Source organism: Heteronotia binoei, chromosome 7 (assembly GCF_032191835.1).
Source record: "Heteronotia binoei isolate CCM8104 ecotype False Entrance Well chromosome 7, APGP_CSIRO_Hbin_v1, whole genome shotgun sequence".
In the NCBI taxonomy this organism is placed as follows: Eukaryota; Metazoa; Chordata; class Lepidosauria; order Squamata; family Gekkonidae; genus Heteronotia; species Heteronotia binoei.
This window is the reverse complement of record NC_083229.1, coordinates 4,781,509-4,795,924: the sequence shown is the minus strand read 5'-3', so window position 1 is coordinate 4,795,924 and position 14,416 is coordinate 4,781,509. Positions and strand designations below refer to the sequence as shown.

The 14,416-nt window shown below is 49.5% G+C and overlaps 1 protein-coding gene across 3 annotated transcripts in view; it reads left to right on the top strand.

The window, feature by feature from the left end:
• The window catches only part of EEF1D (eukaryotic translation elongation factor 1 delta), a 57,288-nt gene extending 43,443 nt beyond the window's left edge, over nucleotides 1-13,845 (top strand). For all 3 annotated transcript variants that reach the window (XM_060243171.1, XM_060243170.1, XM_060243172.1), the window contains 5 exons: nucleotides 221-320; nucleotides 427-530; nucleotides 2,971-3,237; nucleotides 11,277-11,471; nucleotides 13,746-13,845. In XM_060243171.1, the coding sequence (XP_060099154.1) occupies nucleotides 221-320; nucleotides 427-530; nucleotides 2,971-3,237; nucleotides 11,277-11,471; nucleotides 13,746-13,784 (705 nt within the window). In that variant the 3' untranslated portion in view covers nucleotides 13,785-13,845. The remainder of the gene's footprint in view (nucleotides 1-220; nucleotides 321-426; nucleotides 531-2,970; nucleotides 3,238-11,276; nucleotides 11,472-13,745) is intronic.
• The last annotated feature ends 571 nt before the right edge of the window (nucleotides 13,846-14,416 follow it).

Genomic DNA, 14,416 nt, shown 5'->3' with positions numbered 1-14,416 from the left:
ATTCTGAGATTTGACCGGCTTCACGCTTCCTTGTGACTTTGTCCTGCTTGTGCTGTCAGTTTCCTCCATGTTGCTTTTATTCTTCTCCGCTCCCCCTCCCTCCCCTCCACCGTTGTCGCACCGTTAGGGTGTTGCATTTTTTAAACCTGTTTGGTTAAATTCTCGCCACTGACTTCCCCCCTCCGGCCCCCCCACTTCACGCTGTCTGTCTTCGTTGCAGAGCGCGAGTGGTGCCTCTTCAGCAGGGCCCTCCGGAGACCAAAACGAGCTGGTAGCCAGGATCGCAAGCCTCGAGGCCGAGAATCAGAACCTGCGGAGCGGTAAGTGGCAAGACCTCCTCCTCAGGGGTGGCATCCCTTTCCCGGCCAGGCTTCTTTGTGGCTAATAGCGTGTGTGTGTCTGCGGTCTTCTTTCCCGCACCTGCAGTGGTTTCGGATCTCCAGCTTGCCATCTCCAGACTGGAAACTCGCCTGAGCGTGCTGGAGAAGGCCTCTACCTCTCATCACCCTTCCCAGACGCCGCCCACGCAGGTAAGCCGAAACCCCCCAAGTCTCCCTTGCCCCATCATTTCTAGGTGGGGCGTGCAAGCAGCTGTGTAAGCCCCACCCCTCAGAGGAAGCTGGTTTTTCTTCTGTTAACTCAAATGTGTCAAGCATGCAGGCTCAACGACGAGTCGAAGTTGATTCAAAGACTACATTTATTGATAGACCGATACTTTGGTATAGCAAGTTCTTGAGAGTAATGAAACTGATACATTGATACAATACTTTTAAGGCTTACTTCAAAAGGATTCCAAGGGATGGGGTTGCGGGGTAGCATTCACACACAAACTATCATAAATGTCTACGTTTCCATAGTGTTATCAGGACTTCGTCCTTGCCTTCGCCAGATGTCTTGCACTCCCTTAGAGGAATGTATGGGAAGGTGCTGATTACTTGGTTTCACTTTTCACTCCTTCTAATTATAAGCCATAAAGCAGGACGGGGTGGGGGGGGAGAATAACAGGCCAACAGAGTTGGATCCTCCATGATACTTCACAGACCAGGTTTAGGCAGGACCCTAAAACAATCAATTATCAATGGAATTTAACCATGCTTGACAAAATGGAGGCAGACCTGCACACAGGATGTTTCTGGAGCAGTCTGTGGTCGCAGCCACATCTTTCTAGCAGCGTGAATTTGGCCAAAGTCAGCGGGCAGTGCTGGAGCTTTATCTTGGCTAGCCCGTCTCCCCTCCCCACCCCCTTTCTTTCTAATGGCCTCTGCCGTGTTTCCAAGCGGGAACATCCGAATATTTGAGGAGAGGGAAAGGATTGGTCTAACGCAGGGGTGGCCAGACTTGCTTAACGTAAGAGCCACACAGAATAAATGGCAAATGTTTGAGAGCCACGAGACAGGAAGGAAGGAAGATGGAGAAGGGAAGGAGAGGTGGAAAGAAAGCAACTTCAAACGTGTTGTCCAAGCTGGCCAATGGGATGGAATAGGGGGCTTCAAGAGCCACACAGTATGTGTGAAAGAGCCACGTGTGGCTCCCGAGCTGCAGTTGGACCGAGCTGCAGCTGGTATAAGGCTTCCGATTTTCATGTTTCCAAGTTTGGCACCCCCATAACTCCTGTATCTTGACGATACCCTGAACTCCTGTCGTGGCCCTCGGCAGGGCAGAAAGGCAAGATACAGATGTTGTAAATAGATAAATAGCAGGCTGGCCTGAGACGTTTTGCGGCCCAAAGCCTGCAGTTCACTTCAGGGCGCACTCCACCGCGGGAGGTTCTCCGGCACGAGCCCCGCTGAAATAAATGAAAGCAACTCTGCCTGTGAGCCCTGCCGGTTCATTTCCGCTTGCGGAGGGACGGTGGCTCAGTGGTAGAGCATCTGCTTGGTAAGCAGAAGGTCCCAGGTTCAATCCCTGGCATCTCCCAAAAAGGGTCCAGGCAAATAGGCATGAAAAACCTCAGCTTGAGACCCTGGAGAGCCGCTGCCTGTCTGAGTTGACAATACTGACTTGGATGGACCCAGGGTCTGATTCAGTAGAAGGCAGCTTCATATGTTCATATGTCCTGTGTCGGGACGTGCCTCGCAAGACAGATGTCAGTGGCACCTTATCCCCAGCCCTCTTTGGCGCTGCTGCCCTGTTCTGCAGTTGGCCTGCCTCTGTCAGTGGGACATGCTTTCTCATCCCGCATGTGACGCCAAGGAGCTCGCGGGTAGGAGTAAGCTTGGTCTGGAACTTCCTGCAAAAGTGGCTGTTATTGCTGGAAGTTCTAAGTTGTTTCAGGATGTTTGTAAAATAGAGGTGTTATTCTAGTACACTCCCAATGGAATTGGAAACATCAGGTAAGCTTCTTAGAAGAGGCCATTCCAGCAGGTGCAAGTGGAGGAGTGGGGAATCAAACCTGGTTTTCCCAGATAAAGAGTCCGCACACTTAACCACTACCCCAAACTGCCAGCTTATATTTTGGCTCCTGTGGAGTTCTTGTCGAGCCCTTCCAAGAGGAGCGAAGGACAAGTAGAAGTGTAGCGCCATGCTTGATTGTTGGAGATAGACAGAGCATGGCCAGATTGAAATTGTAGCGAGTATATATGAGAATATATTTGGGAGTACCTTGAATAAGAGTCTAGAAGAAATGCAATTTGATACATTGTTAACTAGGAAAAAATTATTTTGTGACATGCCAGTCCCTCGGTGAGCTGCCTGAGGAAGGATTCACTCTGAAACTGGATGGAAGCAGCAGTCCGGTTGCAGCTACACCAGTCCTAGAAACGAAGGGAAAACATTGCACATTGTAAAACGGGCTGCAAAATAATTCCAAATATGTGAAAAACACCGTGGTTTAAAATTTTGTTTTCAATATATGCATTGGTTAAAGCTCTCACCGAGTGTTCTGCCTGTCTCACCCCGCGTGGAAGTTAGGCGGCAGGTCTCGCTTTCGCTTCACAACAGGTTTCGTTGTCTCCTTTTGCCTCCTCCAAGCTTGTCACTCCCATGAAGAAAGTCGAGCCGCTCCCTGCCCTCTCAAGGAAAGTAGAGGTGGCCGCGACTTCGCTTGCAAGGCAGGCCGAGCCCCCTGCTCTCGAGGAGGAGGAGGACGACGATATTGACCTGTTCGGCAGCGACGACGAGGAGGAAGACCAGGAGGCTGCCCGAGTCCGGGAGGAGCGGCTCCGGCAGTACTCGGAGAAGAAGTCCAAGAAGCCCGGCCTGATCGCCAAGTCCTCCATTCTCCTGGACGTCAAGCCTGTAAGCCCTTCTTAGCCAGCCGGGGGAACCATGCCAGGGTGGGGATGATTATAAATCGATGGTGCGGTCTCATTTGGAATACTGTGTGCAATTCTGGTCACCACACCTCAAAAAGGATATTATAGCGTTGGAAAAAGTCCAGAAAAGGGCAGCTAGAATGATTCAAGGGTTGGAACACTTTCCCTATGAAGAAAGGTTAAGACGCTTGGGGATCTTTAGCTTGGAGAAACGTCGACTGCGGGGTGACATGATAGAGGTTGACAAGATTATGCATGGGATGGAGAGGGTAGAGAGAGAAGTACTTTTCTCCCTTTCTCACGATACAAGAACTCGTGGGCATTCAGTGAAATTGCCGAGCAGCCAGGTTAAAACGGATAGAAGGAAGTACTTCTTCACCCAGAGGATGATTAACCTGTGGAATTCACTGCCACAGGAGGTGGTGGCTGCCACAAGCATAGCCAGCTTCAAGAGGGGGTTAGATAAAGATATGGAGCAGAGGTCCATCAGTGGCTATTAGCTGCTGTGTGTATTTGTGTGTGCGTATTTTGGCCACTGTGTGACACAGAGTTTTGGTCTGGATGGGCCACATTGGCCTGATCCAACATGGCTTTTCTTATGTTCTTATTATGTGAATAACCACCAGAAACAATGAAACTTTCACATCAATCGTGTGTAAATGCATTCTTTTAGTGCAAACTAAAACAAGACAAAACTAAGGAACGCTTAATACTCGAAAGGAAAGGAAAGGTTCCCCATGCAAGCACCAGTCGTTTCCGACTTTCACAACGTTTTACGGGGTGGTTTGCCATTGCCTTCCCCAGTCTTTTACACTTTCCCCCCAGCAAGCTGGGGACTCGTTTGACCGACCTCAGAAGGATGGAAGGCTGAGTCAGCCTTGGGCCGGCTATCTGAATCCAGCTTCCACCGGAATTGAACTCAGGTCGTGAGCAGAGAGTTCAGACTATGGTACTGCAGTACTGCTGCTTTACCACTCTGCGCCACAGGGGTCACAGAAAACCCCCACAAAACCTCTACGTCAGTCTTTCAAGGACGACTGCCTCTTCAAAGTAAGCATAGTGTAGATGTGGGGTGGAGTCTTATGTCTTTTTTTTTTAATTGAAAAACAGTTTATTGAGAAATAAATAAGTTAAAAAATAGTGTGAAATAGAAAATCAAGACTCATATACACACATAAAGCTGCCAGAACAACACAGATGAAAATGGTACACAATATGACTCTGAAACTGCTTATTAAATGTAAGCATACAGATTCGGTTTTTTAAAAACCTCATCAGTTAAGGTATGCAGTCAAATAATAAACAATTTATAGTCTCTCTCTCTGTCTCTCGGCTTGACTTCGCGAACGAAGATTTAAGAAGGGTGCAGTAGTCCACGTCTGCTGCAGGCTCACTGGTGGCTGACAAGTCCAATGCGGGACAGGCAGGTCCGGCCACAGTGGCTGCAGGGAAAAGTCTGATTTGGGGTTGGTGCTGTAGCAGTGCGATTCTTCCTCAATCTCCTTTTGTCCTCAAGACCAGCTATGCGTGCGTTCTCAAAGGAAGAGACAGCCTGGTGGATGGTGTGCCTCCATGCCTTGCGATCTGAGGCTAGGTCAGACCACTGGTGATGGTTGATGCGACAGGTGCCAAGGGATTTCTTCAAGGAGTCCTTGTACCTCTTCTTTGGTGTCCCTCTATTTCGATGGCCGGTGGAAAGTTCGCCATACAGGGCAATCTTGGGAAGGCGGTGGTTTTCCATACTGGAAATATGCCCTGCCCAGCCCAGCAATTTATAGTAACTCAGTGTTAAAATACTTAACACAAAATTAAAGACGAGATGTAATCTTCATGAGTCAAAGTAGGTGAAGCACAGGTGGGCCCGAATTTCCAATTTAAGAAGGGTTCCCATTTGCGTAATATTTTTGTCCTGCTACCAGTAAGCAATGTAGAGCCACAAGAGCCCACCACTTTGTCTAAAAGGAAGAACTCCCAAGAAAAGAAACCGCTTTCTGGTCTGCTGCCACTGGCTCTTCAGCAGACGAGAGCATACGTTGATCCTTGTTGTAAAAAATAGAGCTGTGACTCCATGTAATGTCGGGAGAAAAAGGCTGAAGAAGAACTGATAAGTGAAACCGTGAGGATTCCTTTCAAAAGCGGTTCCTTGTTCTCTCTGTACCTTCACGAGTGGAACACTAAGAGACCTAAAGACTCCACCCACATCTACAGTACGTTCACTTTGAAGAGGCAGTTGTCCTTAAAGGACTGAGGTAGAGATTTTGTGGGGGGTTTCGAGTATTAAGTGTTCCTTAGTCTTGTCTTGTTTTAGTTTGCACTTAAAAGAATGCATTTACACATGACTGATGTGAAAATTTCATTGCTTCCGGTGGTTATTCACAGGGTCGGGATCATGGCTACTGCCAACTTTTGTCTCCCAAAGTTTATTTTGAGGGACCGATGAGCGAGGGTTGAAGGTGCCATCAAGTCATGACTGATTTGCGGTGACCCTGCTGGTTTTTCAAGGTGAGAGATGATCGGAGGTGATCTGCCCTTTCCAACCTCTGTGTAGCGACCCTAGACTGATGTGACTTGAGTGTACCTAGACCAGCCCTACACCAACTTGATATTGGATTGGATTTCTATCCCGCCCTATACTCTGAATCTCAGAGTGATTCACAATCGCCTTTACCTCCCCCCCCCACCACCACAACGGACACCCCGTGAGGTGGTTGGGGCTGAGAGAGCTCTCCCAGAAGCTGCCCTTTCAAGTACACCTCTGCGAGAGCTCTGGCTGACCCAAGGCCATTCCAGCAGCTGCGAGTGGAGGAGTGGGGAATCAAACCCGGTTCTCCCAGATAAGAGAGCTCTGGCTGACCCAAGGCCATTCCAGCAGCTGCAAGTGGAGGAGTGGGGAATCAAACCCGGTTCTCTCAGATAAGAGTCTGCACACTTAACCACTACACCAAATTTGGTGGCGGCCAATTTCCTGGCACGCAACCCTCACGGAGTCACTAGCCCCTTCAGAGCTTGTCTGATTTATGGGAGGGTCTGCTGGTCGCGTGCTTGCACAGAGAGACAAAACGCATCGCTTTCTGCTGCCTCGAAGGGCAGAGCACAACAGCAAAGCAAGGTCAGCCAGGGTGGAGAGGATGCCTTTTTTAAAGACAGGATGGTTCAAAGACTGTCTCTTCCTCTTCCTGTCATGTGACTTCTGACTTTTGCAGCTTGTTGCCACTCTGGTGGCTGAAGTTGGGTCTCTGGTCATAAAGGCTCAAAAGTGCGGCCCTAACGTACACCATATGAGCCCTGTGGCGCAGAGTGTTAAAGCTGCAGTACTGCAGTCCTAAGCTCTGCTCACAACCTGAATTTGATCCCCGGCGGAAGCTGGGTTTTCAGGTAGCCAGCTCGAGGTTGACTCATCCTTCCGAGATTGGTAAAATGAGTCCCCAGCTTGCTGGAGGGGAAGGTGTAGATGACTGGGGAAGGCAATGGCAAACCACCTCGTAAAAAGTCTGCCGTGAAAACGTGGTGAAAGCAGTGTCACCCCAGAGTCGAAAACGAATGGCGCTTGCACAGGTGACTACCTTTACCTTTTAATGTATACCAGACCCTGCAGGGATCCAGTTTGGATCAGGACTGTATCATGAGGAAGAGCCCCGTGGTGCAGAGTGTTAAAGCTGCAGTACTGCAGTCCTAAACTCTGCTCACGATCCGAGTTCGATCCCCGGGGGAAGCTGGGTTTTCAGGTAGCCGGCTCGAGGTTGACTCAGCCTTCCATCCTTCTGAAATCGGTCAAATGAGCCCCCAGCTTGCTGGGGGGAAAGTGTAGCTGACTGGGGAAGGCCGTGGCAAACCACCCCGTAAAAAGTCTGCCGTGAAAACGTTGTGAAAGCAGTGTCACCCCAGAGTCGAAAACGACTGGTACTTGCGCAGGGGACTGCCTTTACCTTTTAACGTATACCAAGATAGTGATAGTCTGTCAGAGCGCACCCTGCAAAAATCCCAGTCGCACTGTGCCAAGCTTCCCATTGCTCTCTGGATTTAATTTGATTTGATTTATTAGATTTATATCCCACCAAAGCAGGCTCAGGGCAGCTCACAACCAATAAAAACAATACGTCACTGTAAAAGCAATTAATTAAACATTTAGACAATTCATCAATTCAGCAACATAAACGATTAAAACGATATAACAATTAAAACAATAGCAATTTGGTGCTCATATCATTTGATTTCAGATGGTATTCAGTTCTCTTAGGTATCCTTTTATGTTACTATATTGGCAATTCAGTTAAAGGCAAGCTGAAATAACGCTGTCTTGCAGGCATTGGAGAACTGGGCGAGGTCCCGCAAGGCTCTAACCCAGTGTTTCCCATTAGTAGCGTCACAACCCGGTACCAGGCCATGGAAGCCTCCATAACGGGTCATAAAGCCAAAGCTAGTCCCGCTCCCAGCAAAGCCTGAACTCTGCTCTGCTCCCTTCCTTCCCCTATCTCTATTGTGCAGAGAAAACCTAGTTTGAAGACTGACACATGCTGCAAAGCCTGAGCTCCGTTTGGCTTTCTTCCTTCCCCCGTCTCTCTGTTGTGCAGAGAAAAGCTAGGCTTGAAGACTGACACAGGCTGCAAAGCCTGAGCTCCATTTGGCTTCCTTCCTTCCCCTGTCTTGTGCAGAGAAAAACTAGGCTTGACGACTGACACAGGCTACAAAGCCTGAGCTCTGTTTGGCTTCCTTCCTTCCCCCATCTCTGTGTTGTGCACAGAAAAACTAGCCTTAAAGAGTGACACAAGCAAGCTTGGTTGTAGCTCGAGGCAGGGTTCCAGTAGTAGCAGCTGAAGGAAGGGCCTACTAAATGTGTCAGCATATTTTGAGGTAGAGAAGCTGCCCAGTGTGGGTGGTACACAGTGCTGGCGTTCCTGATGGCAATGGCAACAGCACTCCCAACTGCATACGCTGGCCAGTGCTGTTGAGGAAGGGATGTGTAGGTGGTGCAGGCAATTGAACATGGGCATTAGGAGTGCTTGCAAGCTGGAGAAGAGCACACAAACAGATAGGTGCATGCAGGTGTGGGGATGGAAAGAGGGGGCCCTGGGAATGTATGAAAAAGTTGCAGTCCACCCACTTTCCACCCCCATTTTGGCTCAGCATGAGTTTCAGAGAGAATTTTCTGAAAACGAATTTATTTCAGAAGAAGAGGCAGGTTTGGGGGAGTGCCCTGGAAGTGACCTCACAGGAGGAGGTGGAGTTTTGGTTCAGTGTGCCCCAGAAGTGACATTACTTGGCCCATGACCTGGAAGTGACACCACAGGAGATGACATAATTCCTGTCTCCCAGCTCCACCCCCAAAGTCTCTAGGCTCCACCCCCGAATTTTAGTGGGTCACAAAGGAGAAGTGTAAAAATAACCGGGCCACGAGAAAGAAAAGTTTGGGAAACCCTGTTCTAAGCTCTTCCGGCAGCTGGTTCCACCAATGAGGAGTGGCGACTGAGAAGGCTTTATCTCTGGTGGCTTTCAATCTTACCTCCCTCGGCCCTGGGATCAATAATAGGTTTTGGGTTCCAGATCTAAGTACCCTCTGGGGGACATGTGGGGAGAGACGGTCCCTAAAGTTGGCAGGTCCTCGGCCATAGAGGGCTTTAAAGGTGATGACCAGCACCTTGTAGCGAATCTGGTATACTACCGGCACCCAGTGCAGCTGCCGCAGCCCAGGCTGTATGTGCTGCCATGCTTTTGTTCATTCTCACCTCCTAATTGGCACTGAATCTGCTCCAGACTGGCTCTTGGCTGTAGGAGGGTCCCAAATCTTACTTGAGCCAGTTTGGTGTAGGAGAGCCAGTTTGGTGTAGTGGTGAAGTGCGCGGACTCTTATCTGGAAGAACCGGGTTTGATTCCCCACTCCTCCACTCGCACCTGCTGGGATGGCCTTGGGTCAGCCAGAGCTCTGGCAGAGGTTGTCCTTGAAAGAGCAGCTGCTGTGAGAGTCCTCTCAGCCCCACCCACTTCACAGGGTGTTTGTTGTGGGGGAGGAAGGGAAAGGAGATTGCGAGCCACTCTGAGACTCTTTGGAGTGGAGGGCGGGATATAAATCCAATATCTTCATCTACCTCACAGGGTGTCTGTTGTGGGGGAGGAAGGGAAAGGAGATTGCGAGCCACTCTGAGACTCTTTGGAGTGGAGGGCGGGATATAAATCCAATATCATCTTCTTCTTGTTCGCAGCGAGCAATGTAATAATCGCTTCTTCAAGGAAAGGTTGGGGGTGTGGAGGAGCTGTTGACATTTAAGCCCTTTGTGGAGGCTTTCTGCAAGATGAATGGGGAATCTACAGTTTCATAAAATTGCTAACTGAAGAACGGCTTAGCTAACCCACGTGGATAGGAGGATAAGGACATATTTGTTTTCCTGCTTTTATGGGTTTAGTTTCTGCTAATCTCCAGAAAGCCTTTTCTTCCCAAGGGCAATCTCGTGCCAACATTTGCCAGCTTAGCTCAGCTTCTGTGTTTCACTTTACTGCCAGCATAAGAGAACATAAGAACGTAAGAGAAGCCATGTTGGATCAGGCCGGTGGCCCATCCAGTCCAACACTCTGTGTCACAGAAGAACATACGAGAAGCCCTGTTGGATCAGGCCAATGGCCCATCCAGTCCAACACTCTGTGTCACACATAAGAACATAAGAGAAGCCCTGTTGGATCAGGCCAATGGCCCATCCAGTCCAACACTCTGTGTCACACATAAGAACGTAAGAGAAGCCATATTGGATCAGGCCAGTGGCCCATCCAGTCCAACACTCTGTGTCACACAGTGGCCAAAACAACCAGGCGCCATCAGGAGGTCCATCAGCGGGGCCAGGACACTAGAAGCTCTCCCACTGTGCCCCTCCCCCAAGCACCAAGAATACAGAGCATCACTTTCCTCAGACAGAGAGTTCCAACAATATGCTGCAGCTAACAGCCACCAATGGACCTCCGCTCTTTATGTTCATCCAATCCCCTCTTGAAGTTAGCTATGCTTGTAGCCGCTGCCACCACCTGTGGCAGTGAATTCCATGTGTTAATCACCCTTTGGGTGAAGAAGGACTTCCTTTTATCCTTTCTAACCCGACTGCTCAGCAATTTCATGGAGTGCCCCTGAGTTCTTCTTTATTCCAAGCATAATCTTGTAAACCTCTATCATGTCACCCTTCAGTTGACATTTCTCCAAGGTAAAGAGCCCCAAGCATTTTAACCTTTCTTCATAGGGAAAGTGTTCCAACCCTTGAATCATTCTAGTTGCCCTTTTCTGGACTTTTTCCAGTGCTATATCTTTTTTGAGGTGCTGTGACCAGAATTGTACACAGTACTCCAAATGAGGCCGCACCATCGATTTATACAGGGGCCTTATGATACTGGCTGATTTGTTTTCAGTTCCCTTCCTAATAATTCCCAAGATGGCGTTGGCCTTTTTTATTGCAGTTGCACACTGTCTCAACATTTTCAGTGAGTTACCTACCATAACCCCAAGATCTCTCTCTTGGTCAGTCTCCTCCAGTTCACACCCCATCAACTTGTATTTATAGTTAGGATTTTTGGCCCCAATGTGCATTACCTTGCACTTGGCCACGTTGAATCTCATTTGCCATGTTGATGCCCACTCGCCCAGCCTCAGCAGATCCCTTTGGAGTGCCTCACAATTCTCTCTGGTTCTCACCACCCTGAACAATTCAGTGTCATCCGCAAACTTGGCCACTTCACTGCTTACTCCCAACTCCAAATCATTAATGAACAAGTTAAAAAGCATCAGAACCAGTACTGAGCCCTGCGGCACCCCACTACTTACCACCCGACACTGAGAAAACTACCCATTTATACTCATGCTGCTTCCTATTAATTAGCCAGTTTTTGATCCACAAGAGGACCTGTCCTTTTACTCCATGACTCTCGAGCTCACTTAGGAGACTTTGATGAGGAACTTTGTCAAAAGCTTTCTGGAAGTCAAGGTAAACAACATCTATTGGGTCCCCTTTGTTCATAGGTAACCCTCCTTTTCTCTCTCCCCTTTCTCAGTGGGATGATGAAACCGACATGGCCAAGATGGAGGAGTGTGTCCGAACCATTCAGATGGACGGCCTAGTCTGGGGAGCCTCCAAACTGGTCCCGGTCGGCTACGGCATCAAGAAACTCCAGATCCAATGTGTGGTGGAGGACGACAAAGTTGGGACAGATATACTGGAGGAGGAGATCACCAAATTTGAAGACTATGTAAGTTCACTCCCCGAGAGGGCTGTTTCTGTCGGCAATCTTATCCTCGTGCCCGCTTCTCAAGCCGCTTGATGCCCACAGAGCAGAAATAAGGACAAGCCCCAGAAATATGTGTCAGAGGGTAGCCATGTTGGTCTCCACTAAAACAGCTAGATTCAACCAACAGGGATGCTCAGCATAAGGTGCTGGGGGGAGCAATGATTCCAGGGGACGCCCGCTGGATCAATTAAAAGCCTGGCAGAAGAGCTCCATCTTACAGGCCCTGCGAAACTTAGATAAGTCCCTGCAGGGTCTGGATCTCCAGCGGGAGCTCATTCCACCAGGTGGGGGCCCGGACCGAAAAGGCCCTGTCCCTTGTTGAAGCCAGTCAGGCGTCTTTAGGCCCACGGATCACGAGAAGGTGTTGTACAGATGACCTCAGAACCCGGGGAGGGGGCTCACGTGGGGAGAGGCGGTCCCAAAGATATGCAGGCCCCAGGCCATAAAGGGCCTTACAGGTAAGGACCAAACACAGACTAACACGGTGGCCCGTCTTGAGCTAACACTGCGAATAATAACACTTCACTTTGGGCTGCTTGTGTTTCGTTGAAGTCCATGAATGCAGAGGTTCTCGCAGACGTCTCTGTCCCCCGATACCTGCGTTCTTTATTTTGAGGCAGTGAAGGTAGTTTGCCACTGTGACGGAACCGGCCCAATTCTGCCTTCAGGCCCGGTCCCGTCAACTCCCTTTTGCCAACTCCTGGAGGGAGCTTATCCTCTTCCCACCACGCTGCCACCACCTGTTCAATTCAGGGGTTCCTGACCGAGAGGAATAGGACTCTCAATTCCCCCTTCCTGCCAGTTCTGAGGCCTGGCCTCAAGGTCCTCTGCCAACCCAGCACCTGGTTATGACTGAGACCACAGTCCTTTGGGAGACCCCTGGAGGATTGGCACCCTTGCCACCTGCATGCCTTCCCTCTTTCCTGGACTCCTCTTGCAGTAGCGTGGTCTAAGGCGGCTGGGGAACCTATGTGGTACAGAGGAACGATCTTTTTAAACAGACAAAACATTTATTTAAAATTTATAACTATATTTATTTATTTATTTGGGATTTATATCCCGCCCTTCCCACGAATGGCTCAGGGCGGCTTCCAACAATTAATCAAACTTAAAATTTAAACAATTTCAAATATAAAACAATTGAATATTTAAACAGTTAAAAACATTAAAAACAGAGTAATTCAGTTTCCTGTAAACAGATGGCTGGCCAGTTACCTCAAGTTGTCATCCTAGCTAAATATAGGCTAGGTATAGGCTAGCCGGAAGAGGGTCGTCTTACAGGCCCTGCGGAACTGCGCCAAGTCCCGCAGGGCCCTCACCTCTTCCGGCAGCTGATTCCACCATGTGGGGGCCATAACGGAGAAAGCCCTTTCCCTGGTGGCCTTCAGGCGGGCTTCTTTTGGCCCGGGGATAGTGAGGAGATTTTGTGTTCCTGACCTCAGTGCTCTCTGGGGCACATGTGGGGAGAGACGGTCCTTCAGGTAGGCAGGTCCCAGGCCATATAGGGCTTTAAAGGCATTTTTAAATACAGGGTGAACAGAAGTAATAAATGAAAGTGGGGATAAATGCTCCTTCTTTCCCTCCTATACTACTGCCCCTGACCAGACCATCCAGAACCGACTCACCCGTCCCCAAGACTCAAATCAAACTCAAACTGACTGTCAGCTTCCCCGGACGACTTTTAACCGCCTGTTTCCCTCCAAAAACCTCTAATATAAACCCCAGTTCCCACCCAGGAACTGGTTTTTCCCTCCTGCAGCCTTCTGGGAGACCAGCCTAAAAGACTTCCTGCCTCTCTAGGAGGCCTCCTCAGGATGGCTGCTTCCAAACCGGAGAGGAGGGGAGAGGAGGAAGAGCTAGGCCGAAGCCTGACTCCAGTTTGATGGCCTCTTCCTGCCAACTCCCAGATAACCACCGCCTAAAATGGCTTTTCTCCACAGCCACAGATCTGGGTGGAGAGAGGAACTGGATATTGTTGGGGCAGGGGGGGAGTGAGGGACCAAAGTGGAAAGAAGGGGATCCATCTTTGTCCCTGAGACATCGCACACCCCTCAAAACTTCCAGTGGGGCTTGGAGGCTTTACGGTTTTGCAGTTAAGGGGAAGCCCTGGCTGCAATTCGAGCCTCTGCTTGGCTAGGCGAAAATGCGGACCGCCAGAAATTTCGCTTGAGCCTCGACTTGGGGGTTTTTTCCGAAGGGCCTCACTGACAGAGCCTCTCTCTTTCTCTCTTCCAGGTGCAAAGTGTTGACATAGCAGCCTTCAACAAAATATAACGGCAAACCTTTACACTTTCTAAAGCCAATAAAAGGTCAGGAGTTGGAGAGCAGAGCAAAACGAGAGTCTTTTTCTTTTAATTCCCCTTGGTCAGTGTGCTTGAAGGAGCTGGACTTAGATCAGAGGGGTCACCATTCCTTCACCTCTGCGTAGATGTAGGGCTGCTGGTCTCCAATGGAAGCCTCTTCGGTCCATGGATGTGACCTCCCAAGTCCAGAGCAAGTCACAGGGCATGTAGTTCTGGTATCCCTTCGGGACTGGGCCCTTGAAGAGGAGTTTGACTCAAAGCAACCCCCTCCACCACCTACAGTTTGGTGTAGTGGTTAAGTGTGTGGACTCTTATCTGGGAGAAACCGGGTTTGAGTCCCCACTTCTCCACATAGAATCATAGAGTTGGAAGGGACCTCCAGGGTCATCTATCCAACCCCCTGCACAATGCAGGAAACTCACAGGTAAATACCTCCCCCTAAATTCACAGGATCCTCATTGCTGTCAGATGGCCATCTAGCCTCTGTTTCAAAACCTCCAAGGAAGGAGAGCCCACCACCTCCCAAGGAGGAAGACTGTTCCACTGAGGAACCGCTCTAACGGTCAGAAAGTTCTTCCTAATGTTGAGCCGGAAACTCTTTTG